A 21,375-nucleotide genomic window follows, 5' to 3' on the forward strand; every position below is an offset into this window, starting at 1 on the left:
AAAGTAAGAAGCTTTGACACTTTCATGGTTTATGCCCTAAATATCAATATTTTTGTTCTTTATCTTACTTGCATTTGTTTCAGACAGATCTTTTAATTCTTCCTTTTGTTTTCACAAGATATTTATTGGAAATGGGCATGCTTTTATATCCAAAGTTCTAATGTTAGGTAGAGAGAAGTAACATCTTCTTTTCTTAAGAAACAGCTACACGTTTCATAGCAGAACTGGGCTTAAATTCAGTCCTTTGAGTGGTAAGAAAACTCCAACAGGTTCCAGTGCCAGCTCTGTCACTTACTATCAGTGAGACTTTGGACAGATACTCAGTCTTCTGAGTTTAGATTCGCTACCTTTCCCTACCATGAATATTGCATTCCTGAAAACCTCTGTGTGAAGAAAATACCTAGTTGAGGAATGTAAAATCTTTTGGTGTGGGGGGGAGGGAGCTGATATGGGAAACAGAGTTAAAGGAGCCAAGCTCTAGGGAAACCTATGTAAGCGCTAAGTACTGCTTTCATCCCTAAGGTAAATATTAAAGATAGCATGCTAAATAAACAGTAGTGGGTGTGCTGTGATCACCTTTTCTTGATCATCCTTTGTTTGGAAGAAAATTTCAAGCTTGTCCTTAGTTTAAAGCAGATGTTTTACATAGTTACATCTAATATGCATAGGGAGGCCGTATCCCTAGGTCGTGACCAGTTTACATGTGTTACAGCGCTGGTTTACATATTTTTCCTGTGTAATTATTAATAGTGTCTCCTCTTTCACTCTCCAGAGTGTCCTGGTTTTGGCAATAAACTGTATGTTTGCCCTTAATATTAACAGATGTGTGTGTGTGTATTTTATATGTAAATAAAAAATCTAGCAGATTTTCTACCTAACATGAAATATAATCTTGCCGTGTAGAAGAGCTAGATGCTTTTAATGGTGGGAACAGATTTTTAGTAGTTGGTATCCTAAGATTGCTATGGAAATGCTTGAAAACAGCTTGTTCTAGAGTAGGTCTACTGGCTATCTTAGTTATGTTTCTAATTTACTTAGTTTTCATTCTTCTTACTGATTACTAGATTCACTATTAAACAAGTGTAGGATGAGCAAGGAGTGGCTTAGCAGTGCCTGTGACTAAGTTATCAATACTTTAATTTCAGCTAAATATAACTCATTAAGGTTTTGTGGCTATAAACAGAAGGCTCCATTGATAGATGATTGTTGTTGAGAATGAAGTGGGATGATAACCCCACTCTTCTTTGCCAGTGAGCTTCCAGAGCAAACACTGTGTTCAGTTTTTAGTGCTGCACTTAGAGACATGGACAAATAAGTTCATTCAGTGGAGTGAGACGAGGACAATGAGAAAACTAAAATCAATTTCCTGTGAGGAACGTTTGAAGGCACGATGGCTGTTTAATAAGAGAAGACTTAGGGCAAACCAGTGAAACTGTCTTCAAGTATTTTTAAAGACTAGAAGATGTATGATCAACTTTTTTTTTTTTTTTTTTTTTTTTTTTTTGCGGTACGCGGACCTCTCACTGTTGTGGCCTCTCCCGTTGCGGAGCACAGGCTCCGGACGCGCAGGCTCAGCGGCCATGGCTCACGGGCCCAGCCACTCCGCGGCACGTGGGATCTTCCCGGACCAGGGCACGAACCCGCGTCCCCTGCATCGGCAGGCAGACTCTCAACCACTGCGCCACCAGGGAAGCCCTATGATCAACTATTGATCCTTAGAGGCAGATTAACCATTTGGTGGGTTATCTGTGTGGTTGAAAAAACGTATATTTGGGTAAAAAATGAAAAATACCTAAGGTTTTAAAAAGGCAGTGTGGTATACCGATAATGAGTATGGACTCAGGAGTCAGTCAGCTCTGGGCTTTATCCGGGCCTTGTCATTTACCAGCTGTGTGACTTTGGGGAAGTTGCTTATTACCCTCTCTGTTTCCTCATCTGTGAAAAGGAGATGGTATTAATACCTCATAGGCTAAGTGCATGTAAAATACTCCGTAAGTGTTCACCTGCTGTCATGCCCCACACCCCACAGAGCACAGGCAGTAGACCCTGCATCATGTCTGGCGCCTCCCCTCCCTGTCAGCTCTCCCAGAGTTAAGCAGCAACACCAGCTTGCTGTGCAGTAGGCCAGAAGCTAGGGAGAAATACATGGTGTGGACGCTGATTCCAGCAGAGACAGGCACTGTGGAGTAAAGGAATCAAGAGAGGCAGAGGGGAGGGGAACACATGCTGCTGGGAATGCAGCTCTTCCCAAATTTGGTTCTTTCAATACCTGAAAAAAGGAGAGTCCAGAATAAGATGAGAGTAACAGCTTCTCTTAACAGTTGGTAACATTTGGGCCATTTTCGTCAAGCAATTCATGCCATGTCCCTAAATCACTGTACTTGGACTATTCTTATACCTTTGGACATCTGATGTGTACTGTATTTTAATTGGTTTATAGTTTTGCTTTAGTTTGTTTAATTTTAAAACCAGCCTTTCTACATTACCATCCTGCCTCAGCAAACTTCAGTTTTCAAAATGTTTGATATATGTCCTATTTTACTCACAGTCATACAGTTTGTACTAATACAGCTTCTTTCAGAGACGTTTAATTTCTTGTTTTATTTCTAAACACACTTAACTTCCAAGGTCATATCGGGGCCCACTAATAATAGAAAATATGCAAATAAAAAACATCAATGAGATAATTTTTTGTTATAAAAATTGACTAAGTTTAGAACAGTGTTATGCTGTTGATAGGAGTTTAAATCAGTACAAACTTTCTGAAGGGCAGTGTGGCAAAACATATATGTATATCAATGCACATATATATATACACACATATACGTATATAATACACACACATAGGCACAGATACACATTGCTGATCAAAACAAAGTGGAATAATAATCCTACTGTTTCCTCTGCCGGTTAGTTCACAGTGCAAGCATTATGTTCAGTTCTTGGTGCTGCCCTTACAGAAAGACACTGAGAGATTCAATTTATCATCATTTATTCTGATGTTCAAATTGTCCAAAGTTTAGCCAATGAAAGCTCCTTCTAGCTGGCACTCATGATCTTTGTTTTCTTTATTGTGGTAAAGAATACATATAAAATTTACCACCTTAACCATTTTTAAGTGTACAGTTCAGTAGTGTAAGTCCATAGACTTTGGGCATGTCTTCATCATTCTTTGAGTACTTACTTTTTGTTAAGGAAAGATGTTTTAGACTCATCTTGTACATTTCTGTCTGAGCCCTAGAGTCAGTCATTTCTCCAAAGAGGCTTGGTTTCCTCTAGAGGAAAATGGGATTTGGAAACTAAGCTCTGGATACCACAGGTGCTCATGGCTGCTCCCAGGCCCTCTAAGTGGCTGTATATGTACACACACATACCTCTAGGTCTGCATTTATTTTTATATTTACATGTGTTGAAGATCATGAATTTATACCAATACCCAGCTCCAGTTCAGCACTACAGGGTGTGTTCTAGTTTCCTCCCTTTTCATATTCGTACCTCTTTTCTGAAAGCGAGGAACCTGGTTCCTGTTATTCTTAATATATTCACTTATTTGTTCAGGCCTTTGTTCTTACTTGTTCAGAGTCCCCCACTTCTCCCCGCATTGGTGATTGCCCTCCTCACCCTCCTTGCGCTATAGCAACCCTTGTTAGGCTGTTGTTAACCTTTGCTGCCCTCCACAGGGCTGCTCTCCTCAGCCCTTCTAGGCTTCCACCCCCTGTTGTGAGGCTGCCCTCTCCTCAAAGGCATGCCTCCTTACCCTGCTAGGGCTCCAATAGCCTGTTTCAGTCTGTCCTTCCATGTGGATGCCCTCGCCTCACTAGGCTCTGACCCATTTCTTGTTGAGCTGTTCCGTTATGGGGTGCCCTCCTTTACCCCATGGGCTCTGGCACCTTGCCCCGGCCTGCCCTCTCTACCCCAGGCGCTTCCTTTCCACTTGGGCTATGACTGCTCTGCTCAACCCACTCTGCAGATGCCTACCTTGCTTGGCCTCCCCTATTGGTTTTTGAGCTATATTGTTCAAGAAGGGGACATATGAATAGGAATTCAAAATGAAACAAAACAAAACCCACAAAAAATCCTGTGGGAGCACAGGGTTATTATTATTATTATTTGGTTGGTTTTCTTATCCTGAAGAAGCAGGTGATTTATTGGTTATCAGTGATTAGTGAAAAGTCTGGCCCCATTGGTGTCAAATCTAAGATGTATTTTAAGAGTGTAAGAGAAAGGAAAGACATTAATTTTTTTTAAAAAGGCAAGAGGAACGAGGTTGGGGTCTAAAGAAGTATCTGTGGAGTATTGAGAAACAGACTCAGAGTAACGAGAAACATTATGAGACTTTCAGTGAAAGGGTGGGCCAGGTGTTTACTTCATCCATTTCTGAAGCCATTACTGTGTTTTACAATAGTGGATGTTTATAACTTTGACCACAGATCATCATGGGAAGGGTATATTTTAGTTGTAATGTAGAATGACAAAAGGTCATGTATACTTCATACATTCATATACCAAGACAAAGCAATACATAATCCTTTTAAAATAAATTTTAAGTTTTCAAGGGTTAATATTTATTCTAGAAAATTAACTCATCCAGAGTTGATCAATCTCTTATCATTCCAACTAAGGTGCTATTATAATATATACAGTTGTCCCTTGAACAATAAGAGTTTGAACTGCACAGGTCCACTGATTACATGGGTTTTTTTCAGTCAGTATATGCTACAGTTCCACACGTTTGCTGTTGGTTGAATCCATGGATGTGGAACCATGAACATAGAGGGTGTCGTCTGCCCTAACCCCTGCATTGTTCAAGGGTCAACTGTATATGAAAAGGAAGTTGACCTCCCCTCCTGTGTTCCCTAATTGCATCTGGGTGATTTCTAGTCACTGACGGGAAATGGCAGCATGATCTTTAATCCATCCTTTTTCCTTTGCTGCCCACTTTCAGTCATTTCCTCTTCTATCAGTGGTTTTTTTTTTTTTTACATCTGTATTGGAGTATAATTGCTTTACAATGGTGTGTTAGTTTCTGCTTTATAACAAAGTGAATCAGTTATACATATACATATGTTCCCATATCTCTTCCCTCTTGCGTCTCCCTCCCTCCCACCCTCCCTATCCCACCCCTCCAGGCGGTCACAAAGCACTGAGCTGGTCTCCCTGTGCTATGCGGCTGCTTCCCACTAGCTCTCTACCTTACTTTTGGTAGTGTATATATGTCCATGCCTCTCTCTCGCTTTGTCACAGCTTACCCTTCCCCCTCCCCATATCCTCAAGTCCATTCTCTAGTAGGTCTGTGTCTTTATTCCTGTCTTAACCCTAGGTTCTTCATGACATTTTTTTTTCTTAAATTCCATATATATGTGTTAGCATATGGTATTTGTTTTTCTCTTTCTGACTTACTTCACTCTGTATGACAGACTCTAGGTCCATCCACCTCACTACAAATAACTCAATTTCGTTTCTTTTTATGGCTGAGTAATATTCCATTGTATATATGTGCCACATCTTCTTTATCCATTCATCTGTCAATGGACACTTAGGTTGCTTCCATGTCCTGGCTATTGTAAATAGAGCTGCAATGAACATTTTGGTACATGACTCTTTTTGAATTATGGTTTTCTCAGGGTATATGCCCAGTAGTGGGATTGCTGGGTCATATGGTAATTCTATTTGTAGTTTTTTAAGGAACCTCCATACTGTTCTCCATAGTGGCTGTACCAATTCACATTCCCACCAGCAGTGCAAGAGTGTTCCCTTTTCTCCACACCCTCTCCAGCATTTATTGTTTCTAGATTTTTTGATGATGGCCACACTCCTCCTTGAATTCTACAGCTGTCTGGTTCAGGCCTTCATTACTTTTTATATGCGTTTCTGCATTAACCTCAGTTCAATTCAGTAAACATTACGTGAGTGCCTTCTGTGTCTTTCCCTTTGCTTTGCCTACAGTGCCTCTCTCTTAGGGTAGCTAAATTCAATTCCTCTACAAGGAAAGTTCTGGAGAGATAGGGAAGGGACTGTAGTGAATTCAGTGCCTGACTGTCTGCATGTTGAGGGGACTGTTGTCATGCTGAATTGGGAGCACATTGTTGCCAGATCTTCCGGTCTTGTAAGAGAAGCTGGAAATTCATTATTTTTATGTGAAATCTTAAACTTTTTTCACCTCTCTTCTAGGTACTTCCCCAACAAAAAGAAGATTGACATTGTATTTTAATGTATGAAAGACTGGGAATTCCTACAGTAAACAAATCTCTGTAAGAATCTGGAATCCTTAGTCTGGCCTAAAAGGCTCTTTACCGCTTGACTCCAACCTACCGTTCACTGATGTTAGAAGGACTGTGCTGGATACTTTCTCATTTCTGGTGTTTAGTTGGATTCTTCTCTTAGCCTGGAATGGCCACTTGTTGTTGATCTCATCCCCCACTCAGTTCATCTTTTCCTAGCTTTCATATCTGCATTTCCATGACAGTTTGTTATACCTCTGTCTTGAAGTTATTGTCCTGTTTGTAGTTGTTCATGGATTGGAGCTGTTTTTTTTTCATTAGACTGGGACCTTCTTGAGGATAAAGACCTATACTCATACTATACCATGCACTTGTCACAGTGCCTAGTGGATGTATAGCAGACACTTAATGACAGTGAATGACTGAACCACTGAAGGAAGACAGGTTGGAACTCAGCCGGGTGTTATGGAGAACTAGTAGTTTTCTAACTGGTCTTCATATCCATTCTATGTATATTTTCTGATGTCAGTTTCTTGGAACATGTCTTTGTACTTGTTATACTTTGGTTCAAACAATGCTTGTAGCTCTCCATTGCCTAAAGAGTGAAGTCCATGCTCTGTGCTGTGATATTCAAGATCTTATATGGTCTGGCTCCATTTCTCCTTTATAGTTCATCTCCTACTATTCTTTATTTTGTACTTTCCCCCCGAGCCAAATCTGATCACATTTTCCTGGCTTTGCTTAGCAATTGACTTTGCTTTTTTTTTTGGCCCTGTCACGAAGCATGCAGGATCTTAGTTCCCCCGACCTGGGATCAAACCTGCATCCCCTGCAGTGGAAGTGCAGAGTCTTAACCACTCGACCGCCAGGAAAGTCCCACTTAGCTATTTACTTTTTTTTTTTTTTTAACATCTTTATTGGAGTATAATTGCTTTACAATGGTGTGTTAGTTTCTGCTTTATAACAAAGTGAATCAGTTATACATATACATATGTTCCCATACCTCTTCCCTCTTGCGTCTCCCTCCCTCCCACCCTAGGTATCCCACCCCTTTAGGTGGTCACAAAGCACCGAGCTGATCTCCCTGTGCTATGCGGCTGCTTCCCACTAGCTATCTGTTTTACGTTTGATACTATAGCTCAAAAGCTGCCTCTTGTTGAGCCAGTCCTTAACTCTTAAAATGGAAGAAGTGGTGTACTCCTACCTAATCCTAGCACATTGTGGCTCTCTTAATTAAAATTAAAATTTATCTCACTTTATAGTTATGGATTTAGCTTTTTTTTTTTTTTTTGCGGTATGCGGGCCTCTCACTGTTGTGGCCTCTCCTGTTGTGGAGCACAGGCTCTGTGGTCATGGCTCACGGGCCCAGCCGCTCCGCGGCGTGTGGGGTCTTCCCGGACCAGGGCGCGAACCCGTGTCTCCTGCATTGGCAGGCGGACTCTCAACCACTGCGCCAGGAAGCCCCTGGATTTAGCTTTTATATCTTCTGCTGGCTGGGGATAGGGGCCTTCCACTCAGTACTTTGCAGGTATTTAATACATGATTTTTTTTTAATTAGGCTATTATTAGGGTGTACATTGATCCTATATTTATTAAAAAAAAGAAAAAGAAAAATTAAAAAATGTAATTCAAATAAATTAAAAATCGTATGGAAGGATATTTACTGGGGATAGCAGTAGATGTTAACAGTAGAATCTTGGCTAATTTAAAACTTTTGGCTTGTCTGTAATAAAATTATTTCTACATGGGCATATATTATTTTTATAGCAGAGAAAATTGCTTATAATTTAAAAATAATTTTTGATCTTTAAGATTTTGTTAGGTAAGTGAAACTTCTTCAGCTAGACAAAATAAATAGTAAAATTTGTTGAAGTTCTATATATCTGGTATTAAATATGCCATTCACATGCTGCTGAATGCTAAAAATACTCAGAGGGCTACTCTGGTGGCGCAGTGGTTAAGAATCCGCCTGTGAATGCAGGGGACACGGGTTCGAGCCCTGGTCCAGGAAGATCCCACATGCCGTGGAGCAGCTAAGCCCGTGCGCCACAACTCCTGAGCCTGTGCTCTAGAGCCCACAAGCCACAACTGCTAAGCTCGTGTGCCACAACTACTAAAGCCAGCATGCCTAGAGCCGTGCTCCGCAGCAAGAGAAGCCACCGCAATGAGAAGCCCACACACCGCAATGAAGAGTAGCCCCCGCTCGCCGCAACTAGAGAAAGCCCGCATGCAGCAACGAAGACCCAACGCAGCCAAAAATAATAAATAAATAATAAATTAAAATACTCAGAAATTAAAATAAGAATTGTAATAAGATCATTATTTGCATAAAATATTATTAGGTCAGGTTGTAATAGTGTTAAGAGACACAAACTCATAATATCTAAAATACTCATGTGGGATTAATGTGTATTTGTTTTTCCTATAGGATTACAAATACAATAGTTTAGGAGAGCCAAGGATAAATATTAGTTAATCTCTGTAAATGTAATATTTTTATGTAAATATGAAGTGGCATTATTTCTTTTAGTTTTTAGCTTACATTTGAAAAAAATATGAAATTAAATAATTGAAAATTTTTTCTTTCCTCTCTTTCAGAAATCAAGGAAGGACCGAGGTAAGATTACTTCTATGGAAATTTTATTTAAAACATTAGATTATTTTACTATGCCTTAGTAATAGTAAAGAGAGGGTAGTGTTTGCATTCTGGAAAACTCCACATGAAGCTGGTGGCTGGTCAGGAACACATACTAGTATAAACGCCACTCTTGTGTGAATGAATAGGCTCCTTTCTAGTTGTTCATGCTTAGCATTTTTCTCCTTTGACCTAAATATCCCCTCTCTGGTACTATGAAAGTTAGTATTGTTTCAGTAATACTTTAAACATTATTTCAGGTTGGCAAATGCATTTGATTTGGATTTTTGAAGGCTTTAGATTTTGACCCATTAAGTCCAGGACATAATTTGCAGTACCTTTCGCATAGTAGAGAGACATTTAATAATACTTCATAATCTTTCTACGTGGTTAAGAGATCAGTATGTTAAGTTTATAAATCCCTTTGATGTAAAATTCGGGGAGATATGGTAAAAATCATTTTGAAAGAACACCTACTGTGTCTTTTTATTCTAAACCTCAATATTGAGTTATCCTTACGAATATTTAGTTGTATTTGTTGAAATATTCAAAAGTAAAACAGCACCGTGTACTCATACAGCTACTGGATCTAAAAAGAAAGACATCCTCTGCTTATGGGAGTGTTTAAGCTTCCTGAGTAAATAGCTCACTTCCCCCTGCTTCAAGTACAGTCGCTTTCTTAATACTTTTAAAATGTTCAGTCATTCAGCAAACACTGTTTTCCTTCTGTGTGCCAGGCATTTTGCTAGGAGATGGATGGATGAATGGATGAATGGATGGATAGATCTGTCTGTCTGTCTATCTATCTGTCTATCTATCTGTCAATCTATCCATCCATCCATCCACCTAATACTTATCTAATTTATTTAGGGGTATAAATATAACAAGACATGGTTTCTTCCTTGACCTCAGACACCTTAGGAAAAAAAATTTATTTCTATTGTGTAAATAGAAGTTTTTCAGCCATAGACCAGAGAAAACATTTGAAAGCTGTCTATATAATGGTAGATTAGCCCCATTATTCTGACAAAAGGGGATAGATTCTCCTATTAGGACTAATTATTAAAATTTTTTTGATAAAGTTTTTAAAAAAGGCTTAATAAAATGACTGGAAAAGATTCACATTAAAAAAGTATTTGATTTATAGTTAGAATTTCTGCACAGATACTTTGAATACAGAAATCTATTGTAATAAGCTCTGGTTAATGTGTCTCCTAGGTGTCATTTACTTTGAATGAGGATCTTGCAAACATTCATGATATTGGCGGGAAACCAGCTTCAGTCAGTGCTCCTAGAGAACATCCATTTGTCTTGCAAAGTGTTGGAGGACAGACATTAACGGTGTTTACTGAGAGCTCATCAGGTAAGTGGGAAGAGAATTATTTAAATGCAATTCCTGTACATGTTGTGTAGATTTTCTCTCTCAGCACATACTCTAAGGTCATTACCAGGGCTGTTCCACCTGTTGTTCTTTCTACCTCTTATTCATATACTACTTCTCTGCGCTAAGTACTTTCCTGTGACTGATGAAATTTTGGCTATTACTGGAAGGGTTTAATTTCCATTTGGGGCATGAAGAAATAGAACAAAGCAGATGGAAGAGTGTGGTGCATCAAGCTGTCTTCTAGGATGTTGAGGAAACAGTATTATGAGTTTTGCCAAGATAAGGTCATCCTTGCCTGTTTTGGTAAATTAATATTCAGTAACTATAAGTTGTGTTTTAAAAAGTACTGCTGAATATTAGGGAATATTTAGTCAAAATAGAGGGAATATTTTGGCTCTTGCATGCTTTCTATACTTTTTAATGCATAGGAATTAATTTCTTTTCATTGGTATCAACTTCTAAGAAAACTGTGTATAGTTTTTACTTTTGTGTGTTTGCTCTCAGATGTTTTAACAGTTCAGTAAATCAGAGCAGGTGTTTCAGTTTGTGAATTAAGTATAAAGGGAACTTTTTTTGTGGCATATGTAAGAGTATATGTTTATTTGCATTGTTTCTTGGTTTTAAGCTTCACTGAATTTAGCATATTAGTAGTAAAGCAGCAGGCCACCTCACTTTAACAGAACTAATTTCTCTTACCTGATTCAGAAAGTTTATTGGTTGTTTAAAAGAAAAACATCCATGGTTTTGTTGTATTTTCATTAAACATTACAAAGAAAGCTGTAAGATTGAGGACACGGGGAGGGGGAAGGGTAAGCTGGGACGAAGTGAGAGAGTGGCATGGACTTACATATACTACCAAATGTAAAATAGATAGCTAGTGGGAAGCAGCCGTATAGCACAGGGAGATCAGCTCGGTGCTTTGTGACCACCTAGAGGGGTGGGATGGGGGGGTGGGAGGGAGACGCAAGAGGGAGGAGATATGGGGATATATGTATATTTATAGCTGATTCACTTCGTTATAAAGCAGAAACTAACACACCATTGTAAAGCAGTTATACTCCGATAAGATGTTAGAAAAAAAAAGAAAGCTGTAAGAAATTATAATATGCTAAGAACATTATTGTTTAAATAGAGTATACAGTTGATCCTTGAAAAATGGGAAGGTTAAGGGCAGCAGCCCTCACAGAGTTGAAAATGCGCATGTAATTTACGGGGGCTCTCTGTATCCAAGCTTCCTCCATATCTGTGGTTCTGTGCTCAAACTTAACAACTGTAGATTGTGTAGTACTGTAGTATTTACCATTGAGAAAAATCCACATATAAGTAGACCTGTGCAGTTCAGACCCATGTTGTTCAGGCGTCACCTGTACTCAGATAAATTTTTTGTGGTGTCTTGGATTGCCAATAGCTGCATAAATTAATGTCAAAAAAATTAGTCTTTTTTTCCCCCTGGGACGTAGAATTTAAAAAATGGTAAGGTAAAAGATTTGTATTATTACATTATTCTGTTACCATAATAATTTGTAGTGTATTATTATGGGAAGTAGAAAATGTTAAACGTATGCATTTTCTCCTGGAGAAGATTCAACCATTCAACAAATATTTATTGTATGCTACATTGTGCAGGGCATAGCATAGGCACATCCAAGGAATCTGAATTAGTCTTGCAACTGATGGGATTTAATAAGACCTATTGAACCTGTGAGGTTTTCTCTACTTTTGTGTGTGTCCCTGGAGTAGAAGAGGTGTTGGCACCAATATGATAAAAAGGAAGCAGTCTGGAAAAAAGCTTGAGGTAGGGAAACTTGAGCTTCCTTGGTAGAAAAAGGTGCCCTATTTCAGATTTTTTTACCTCTTATCAAGTTGCTCATTTTTCCAAAGCATGATTCATTGCTGGTACGTATACAGAGGACAGTGGTTTAGAAAGCTAAGGTTTGTTACCCTCAAAATTAATCTTTCATTTTTAATCTCGTAAATCCTTTGGTTAGCATTGTGATCTTTTTGAACATTTTGTATTCACATTTCTGGTTACAGTGTACTCCAAAGTGAACATGGTATTATAAGGATTATCTTGCCAGGAATATGGAAAAAGATCAAGATTGTCATCCTTCTTCTGGAGTTTGTACAATATGTTCTTGCTTTGTAGAACTGTGATAATACAAGTGCAGGTCTAAGTTGCTATTAGATGGTGCACACTATAAGGGAGGTCTTTGCTGCCTAATCTCAGTCATTTCTGTTTCATGTCATTGTTCCTTAACTCTCTTTGCACCTTTTTAGGCCTTAATTTCCTTATTTATGAAATACGGATAATAGTTATTTACATTAGTTCATAAATATGAATATATTTAAAACACTTTGAATAATACTTGGTATATAGTACATGCTCAGTAACTATTAGCTGTTATTACTATTATTAATATTAGATTTTACTTTTAAACATTTTAGGTTTCAAATGTATTTTAAGGTGTGTGCATGCATTTTACCTATATCTGGGTGTATATCACTTGATAAAATTCAACCAGAAGAGATTTTTATGTTCAGTGTTTTTAATTGCCCGGAGGACCAGGAAAAATGCTCTAGAATCGTTAACGGTTCATTTCCTTTTCTGAGCCTTGCGTCATTTGCTATTTCTACTCATTAAGGTATCAGTTGTACAACTGGGTTCCTTGGCTCTCTAGGAAGTCATAAATAGACAACAGGGACTCTGTGACTGCTGTGACATGTTTAAAATGCTAGCTAAGTGTATATCTGCATGTTTTTCTGCAGGACAGGACCCTAGCTTTCATTGGGGTCTCAGAGGGATCTGGGACCCAAAAAAGCTAAAGAGCCACCACTCTAGTATTAGCTTGGTTTGTCATGAACCTGCCAAAGTGTAAGTGACTGAGTCATCTTACAATGAGCAAGCCATTTATTTTACATTGAAATATACATGGAGGCGGACATTATCCTGAATATTTTTCCATTTTTCTCTCAAGCATAGAACTGTACCTTCTTATTAAAAAAAATTGCTTTTCTGGGCTCTCTATTTCTTTTTACTAGTGCCCAGGTCTATAAAACAGAATTTTATAAGAAAAGATTAGACCTTCACTTAAGTTCAGTGTGTTGAGTTTAATTTTAATAGCTTTATTTTCTCAGTTAACATACTTTTGTCGGTTTTTGAGAGACCTCTTTTGAGCCAGTTTTTCTAATGGTTGAATTCTAAATATTTGAGTGTCTTTGGGGTGATGGGGTTAGAGGGGCCTGATGATATGTTTTACAATGTTTTCTCCTTAATTAAAACAATCTGCATTTTATGAGCATTTGATGAACACAATTCATTTGTTTCTAGTTGAGCATTCCTATCTCAGAGAATGGGTTTCATTTTTAAGGGCCATTTAGATTAGCCCTTCTTTCACCTCCAGATTTCTCCGTGAAATTCCAGATAATCTATTTTCTCTATTAAATATTTCCATGGGGATCTCTATTAGCTTATCTCTCTACCCTCATCTACATGGAAAAGCCTCATGTGTTTGGCCTTTTTTTTTTGTTTTCCTTGGGTCTTCAGTTTAGTATTTTTATCTACTATTTTCTGGTAACCAGATAACTTCTGTTTCTTTTGTCCTTTGTACGACTACCTTTGCTCAAACTTATGTTTTCATTTTACAATTGCCAATTCTAGACTAAAAGTTGTTCAACAGATATTTTTGATGCTAGGCTCTACGCTAGAATAAGACTCGACTCCTGTCCAGTTGGGCAACTGATATGTGAAAAAATAATTGCTACAGAAAGTGCTCTGTTAGAGTTATGTACAAAAAAGAGTATGTACTTTGCCTGAAGGAAATGGGAGAGGCTTCAAAAGTGGAGAAAATATTTGAACTGGACCTCAAATATATGAATAAGTGCACATCAATAGGAGGGAAGAAAGTGAAGATAAAATTTATTTCTCTCACCTTCAAGTATCCTATTCTTCTCTTAGCTTTCTGCTACCTGTCATACTCTGTCATCATCTAAAATCCGTTCAATGGTCCTGGTTAGATCAAAGCAAAAAAGCTCAGTTGTGGATTTCATAGTCTAGTTTAGAGATGAAAATCTTTGTACTGGTACAGTGGCAGTGGAAAAGAGGGCTCCTGTTCTAGAGATATTAGAGGAAATTTGACAGCTTTTGGTGATGAATTGACTGGGCAGGGACTGGAAGAGTGAGAAGTCTAGGATGGTTTCCAAGCTTCTTTGACTTGAGAATCTGGTTGAATGGTGAGACCATTACTGAGTTAGAAAGTATTAGAAGAAATGGGCAGGCTTGGAGCTGATAGAGACAAGGTGACTTTTTTGCTCAAGTTTTCATTATCTTTTTTTTTTAATCTATTTATTTTAGTTATTTATTTTTGGCTGCGTTGGGTCTTCGTTGCTGCATGCGGGCTTTCTCTAGTTGCGGTGAGCAGGGGCTACTCTTCGTTGCGGTGCGTGGGCTTCTCATTGCGGTGGCTCCTCTTGTTGTGGAGCATGGGCTCTAGGCACATGGGCTTCAGTAGTTGTGGCTTGCAGGCTCAGTAGTTGTGGCTCATGGGCTCTAGAGCGCAGGGTCAGTAGTTGTGGCACACGGGCTTCGTTGCTCCACGGCATGTGGGATCTTCCCGGACCAGGGCTCAAACCCGTGTCCCCTGCATTAGCAGGCGGATTCTTAACCACTGCGCCACCAGAGAAGCCCCAGTTTTCGTTATCTTTGACCCCTTTTTAGCAGCTTGTTGTTAATTTAAAAAATTGGTATTTGTACCTAGTTTTTGCAAGCCCTCTTTTACTTAGGCCTGCGATACTTCAGTGAGCAAAATCTCAGCTTTCATAGTGCTTACATTTTAGTAAGAGGAGACAGTAACAAATAGTAAACATAATAAATAAATTGTATTGCAGCCTAGAAGGTGGTAAGTTCTCTGGGAAAAAAGCAGGAAGTGGGATCAGGAGTACTAGGTTGAGGGTGGGGCTTGAAATTTTAAATAGTGTGGTCAGATGTGGGCTCGTTGAGAAGCTGGGATTTGCACTAAGTCTTGAAAGAGGCAAAGGGTAGCCTTGTGGAGTTAGTTATCCAGCTAGGAGTTTTCAAGGCAGAGGGAACACATTTGCCCTAAGGTGGGAGCAAGCCTGGAATGTTCTAGGAGAAGCAAGGAAGTCAGTGTGGGCAGAATCGATGGGCAGGGGGAAGAGGCCATTAGGCTGGAGAGGAAGGGGGTTGGCGGTGGCAGATCATGAAGGGATTTGTGAACCATTATAAGGGTTTCGGATTTTACTGAGTGAAATGGGGAGCCACTGGGGGGTTTTGAGCAGTGTAGTGATATACTCCGACTTACATTTTGAAGGCCCTCTCTGGCCAGTTGAGAAGAGACCATGAGGACAAGGGTAGCAGCTAGAGGCTATTGCAGTAATCCAGGGAGAGATGACAGAGACTTGGACCAGTGTGGCAGCAGTGACAAAGGTCTATTTTCTCATCTGATGTTCATCCCATCTTTAGTTGTCTTAACAGACAATCCACTTGGATTTCTTATCACCTGAAACTTGGAAGTTATGAAATCAAATTGACTCTACATTCCTTTATTCTCTATGTATCCATATTTCTGTCAGTGATAACATCATTCTTCTGTTCTCTTGGCCATGATAGTTCTTGGCCTCCTCTAACTCTCACATTCAGTCAGTTGCCCACTTGGTCATTCCCATAGTAGACATCACACATATACATTTCTCGATACCACTTAATCCAAAATCCTCTGAAAACTTCACCCATCCTCTCTACCCTCTTCTAGTCCAATCTGTTGGAATCCCTTCTCTCTCATAGTAGCTTCCTGGCACTGCTGCCTCTCCTTTTCCCCTTGTTTTCCTCTGCAGGAATTTGTTTGCCTTTTACAGTCATAACCATTCTGCCCTTTATGGCTGTAGCCTTTTGATTTGATTGATTCTTCCTTCATCTGGACTTGTGTGGCAGTAACGTTTGTATTACTCATTTTGTCCCGGAATTAAACCTTATGGGCAGGGGACTGTGGCTCATGCTTGTCTCCAGAGTGTCTATTGTAGGACTGAGCACATAGCACATGGGCTTGTTAAAGCAAATATGTGTTGAAGTAGTTTGTTTTCCTTTATTTTCTCCTAAGAATTACTAATACTCTAAAGGTACTCTTTAGCATGTTTTTAAGTGAGATGGCTTGTTAGTGACAAAAGGGTAGATTTTCTTCCTTCTTTTTCTTAGGACACTTGAGGTTCAAAATTGAATATTAAATTCCTTTGTTCCCTACTTTATTTCTTGCTCATTATATTTTTATTTTGGCACAGATGATTCTTCTACTTTCTCTTTGCTAATCAGATTAGTTCAGTGCTGTGTGATGTGACACTTGGTTAGCCACTGGACACATTATAATAATGCTTGGTGCATTTCCCCTGTTTGTTGAGAGTCAGTTGGTTTGAATTAAGCTTTATGTGTATCTGTGAGTGCTTTATAGCTTTCAAACTACAGCTGTTTTCTTTTTTGAATTTTTTTCTTATCACTGCTTTTACATGAATTATACTGTTGCATAAATTATCACCATCTGTATATTACTAATTGCCATTGCAGTGGGACTCTGAGATTTTTTTTTAACCGAAGTATAGTTGATTTATAATGTTGCATTAATTTCTGCTGTACAGCAAAGTGATTCAGTTATACATATATACATTCCTTTTAAAATTCTTTTCCATTAAGGTTTATCACAGGATATTGAATATCCCTGTGCTATACAGTAGGACCTTGTTGCTTATCAATTCTATATGTAATGATTTGCATCTGCTAACCCCAAACTCCCAATCCGTCTTTCCCTCACCCCCTTTCCCTTTTGGTAATCATAAATTTGTTTTCTATGTCTCTGAGTCTCTTTCTGTTTTGTAAATAAGTTCATTTGTATTATATTTTTAGATTCCACATATAAGTGATATCATATGATATCTGTCTTTCTCTGTCTCACCTATTTCACTGACTGCGATAATCTCTAAGTCCATCCATGTTGCTGCAAATGGCATTATTTCATTCTTTTTTATGGTGGGTAGTAGTATTCCATTGTATATATGTACCACATCATCTTTATCCATTCATCTGTTGATGGACATTTAGGTTGTCTCCATGTCTTAGCTATTGTGAATACTGCTTTTGTGAACATAGGGGTGCATGTATCTTTGAATTATAGTTGGACTATATTCTTGGTTACATTTGCTGTGACACATAGTGTCTCGTTTTATATTCTTATAACTATTTGGTTTAGAAAAATTGAAGGAACTTTTTACTAAGGTTTATGTCTTTCTTGTCATTAAGCAGTGATAGCTAAACAGAAGTAGGTAACCTGTTGAGCACTTATTTTTTCAGTATGTTAAGCAATTTACAGGAATTATTTATTTCACACAACAAGCCTATGAGGTAGGCACTATTGTTATTTTATTGATGGGAGAAATGGAGTTTACATAGGATATAATTTGACCAACATACAGCTTGTAGACCTGTGCCCTTAATCATCATTCTAGTGGTTTTCAGAGTGTAGGTGCAAGATCAATTTTGTGAGTAATTGGCACCATTAAAAAAAAGAAAGCGAGAAATAGAATGGAAAAAAATTAACTTTTTATTTTGGAACATTTCAAACATACACTGAAGTAGAATATTACAATAAACCCTGTGTACTGTCCCCACCCAGCTTTTTTAACGTGCTGTCAGTGATAAAGAACAAATTACTTTTATAAAAAGGTATTTTGCTTTTTTCATATATATTTGCACCCCTCATTGCCCTGCTGCGTTATGTCTCCTAAGCCTCTGTAAGGCCTATCACTGTGATTTTATCAAAATGATATATAGCTTCACTTATTCTAAACCTCAATTCCTTCGTAAATTCCCTATTGGGTTTGCCCTGCAGAAACAAAAGTAATCTGTCTGATCATTGTCTGTCTGCAGATTATCAATATGTTTTTAACCTGCCTCTTTCCAGATGGGTATTTGTGTTTATGTATTATCTAGTGCAGTGGTTTCCACCTGGGGGCTGCTTTGGCAGCATCCAGAGACGTTTTTGACTGTCACACTGGCTGCATGTTCCTGGCATCTGGTGATTGGGGATGCCACCAAACATCCTGCTGTGCACAGGGACAGCCCCTCGCAACACAGAATTACCCAGCCCAAATGTCAGTAGTGCCAAGGATGAGAAACCCTTGTCTAGTGTAAGAGAAGCTGTTATTCTTAGTGGACAAGCTATTTGGTATAACTACGGATCAGATTAAAGTTATAAAATAAAAATGCCTTTTTTTTTTTTTTGACGGAGCCAACAGGAGTGACCAGAACCTGTTCACCTCCCCAGTAGTTGGTTTTTGTTCTTCTCCTCCTGTTCTTCCCCTTCCCATCCTCCTTCTGCCTTTTTTCTTCCTTTTGTTGTATCAGAAGAAATTTCTGTGCTTTTAGGAGACTGCTCTTGAGACAGCTTAACTTTTGGTTGGAGCATTTAATCCATTTACGTTTAAGGTAATTATCGATATATATTTTCCTATTGCAATTTTCTTAATTGTTTTGGGTTTGTTTTTGTAGGTCTTTTTTCTTCCCTTACTCTTTTGTTCTCACCTCTGTGTTTCCCACCTACAGCAGTTCCTTTAGCATTTGTTGTAAAGCTGGTTTGATGGTGCTGAATTGTCTTAGCTTTTGCTTGTCTGTAAAGCTTTTGATTTCTCTGTCAAATCTGAATGACAGCCTTGCTGGGTAGAGAATTAAAGTGATGAAAGGTTTTTCCTTTTCATCGCTTTAAATATATCATGCTATTCCCTTCTGGCCTGCAGCTTAACTTTTCGTTGTGGAAAAAATTTTAAGCATATACAAAAGTAGAGAAATAGTATAGTGAAACTCCATGTGCCTGTCATCCAACTTCAGAGGATCAACATTTGGTCAGTCTTGCTTCAGCTGTAGCCCAGCCACTGCCCTTTGTACCTCACAAGGTTATTTTATCTCACACAGCATATCATTCCATCTTTAAATTCTTAGTACATGTCTCCATAAGGATTCCTTTTTAAAAAATACATAACCACAGTACCATTATGGTACCTAAGAAAATGAACATTAATTCCAAAATATCATCATAGATGTAGTCAGCGGAAACTGTTTAATGCTCAGACTCCAGTGTTTCTTGATTGTTTTTCCTCTTTACGTTCTGTTTTCTGATTTGTGGTTCAACTTTATCTGAAATCACAGTGGTTTGCAATTTAACAGCTTACAGTGTCCACTTACGAAGGCACCACTGGAGAAAATACAGTTCATCAAGTCATTTGTATTACTGTGAAGGCATGAAGCAATCTTTCTGCAGAACTGTCTCAGGAATTTGGCTGGCAAAGAAGTGACAGAATAGGAAATCATTTGCTGTACCAAGGCACTGATGTCAAATTGGTAACACTGTTGGAGAGGGAAATACTTAAACTGTGTTTACCGAATGTCATGGATTATTTTCAGATTGCATAAAATTAAAGTTAACAAATAGATACATTTAGAAAGAAGAAAATGTTGTCAGCACAACATGACCAAACTCTAAAGGCGTAGAGGGCTTTTAAAATAAAAGTTAACAATAAAATAGAAGCTGTGTAAGAATTTATATGATGAATGGACTAAAAAATGTTATTTAATTCAATATAGTTACTATGAGTAGGGAAGTACTAGTTTATCTCAATATAAACAATAGGGACATATACAATTTGTGTACAGACCTCAATTTAGAATATCAGTTTGGAAAATTAAAGAAATTGATCAAGAAGACTAGAGAAACCGATCTCATCTAAGTTGAGTTTAAGTTTAAAATAAACCTCTTGGAAGTTATGTCAATTATATGTCTTTAATGCAAAATGACTTAATAAACATTTTTAAGTTCTTAAATAAAACCTTATTCTTACATGTTCTTACCAGCTGTTAGACATAGACAGCTGTGGCCTGGCCAGAGGTGAAACATTGCTGGAGAGCCAGCGTATTCTGAAAGACTGTGTTTGAAAAGAAATTCAGCTGTTTTTTAGTTTATTGTAAGAACCATGTGTATGTGTATCAGTCCTCAGTTTCTTGCTTATATTGTATCATTAGCTATTCCAAAAGAAGAAGGGGAAAACTCTACAGACATACTGTTTTTACATTTTTTTCTCTTCTCTTTAAAAGAGCCTTTCTGGAGAATATTTTATGATTGGAAGTTGTGGCCTTCTCTGCTCATAGAGAAAAAAAGCACACCACCCAGGGTCATTTACAGCTTTGGTTTCTTTTATATAACTATGCAGAACTTAATAACTATGAGGATTTGGCAGATTTTTTCTTTGTAACTTGTTATGTATCATAGCTAAACAATTTCTTGAGAAGAGCACCTCTACTGTTTAGCAAAGGCAAATGTCTGTTGATTTAGAGCAGTTCTCAGTCCTTTTTCTGCATCTTCTAGGAGAAGGGTGATGTTTCTTACATTTCCAAGTTAGGGACAGATTCCCCTGGTTTAGGAACTGTGACCTACATGCCCTAGATGCTCTCAGTGCCCTCCCAGAGTCCCTCAGCCCTTGCCATTTCTGTGCACACTGGCCAACTTCTAAATCCCAGTATCTGTATCTCTGCCTGAGAGCTTTCTCTGTTGCCAGCTCCTCTGCTGGCCTGGAGGACGGGTCAGAAATGTCAGGGTATTAACCCTCACTCTGGGAGCGGCCCTCAACCAATACCTGAAAGGAGTTGGTGGGTAAATACCCAGCTCCCTTAATCCTCAGGTGGGGTGACCTGGGGCACCCGTCCTACACTGTCTTGCAGAGTTCTGCAGCAGAACTGCAGTTGTTCTGCAGTTGTCCACAGTGGCATGCAACTGGTACCCGTTTTCTAGACTCAGCTCTTTCTTCTTCCTGTCTCTTTTCCCCAATCCTCTTCCAGTGTTTCCTGGGATCACCTTACAAATAAACTACCTGAACTTTAAAACCTTGTCTCAGTCAGCTTCTGGAGGAATACAAACCAAGATAGAGATAGTAAACTATAGCCCTACCTTTATTCAGAAAGTGAAAATGATGTCTTTATAGGGATTACCTTGGCACCCGTGATCAGGATGACTGATCACGCTGCTGTTGCCTTCACTGGGCTTTTACCACCGTCTCCCCTCAGTCCCCCAGGGTAATCCTGTCTTTTT

The 21,375-nt window shown here is 38.6% G+C and overlaps 1 protein-coding gene across 1 annotated transcript in view; it reads left to right on the forward strand.

The window, feature by feature from the left end:
- The window catches only part of GTF2F2 (general transcription factor IIF subunit 2), a 152,258-nt gene that overhangs the window by 16,360 nt on the left and 114,523 nt on the right, over positions 1–21,375 (forward strand). The window contains exons 3-4 of the mRNA XM_004274574.4: positions 8,820–8,838; positions 10,075–10,219. Of these exons, the coding sequence (XP_004274622.1) occupies positions 8,820–8,838; positions 10,075–10,219 (164 nt within the window). The remainder of the gene's footprint in view (positions 1–8,819; positions 8,839–10,074; positions 10,220–21,375) is intronic.

This window comes from Orcinus orca, chromosome 18 (assembly GCF_937001465.1).
Source record: "Orcinus orca chromosome 18, mOrcOrc1.1, whole genome shotgun sequence".
Taxonomy (NCBI): Eukaryota; Metazoa; Chordata; class Mammalia; order Artiodactyla; family Delphinidae; genus Orcinus; species Orcinus orca.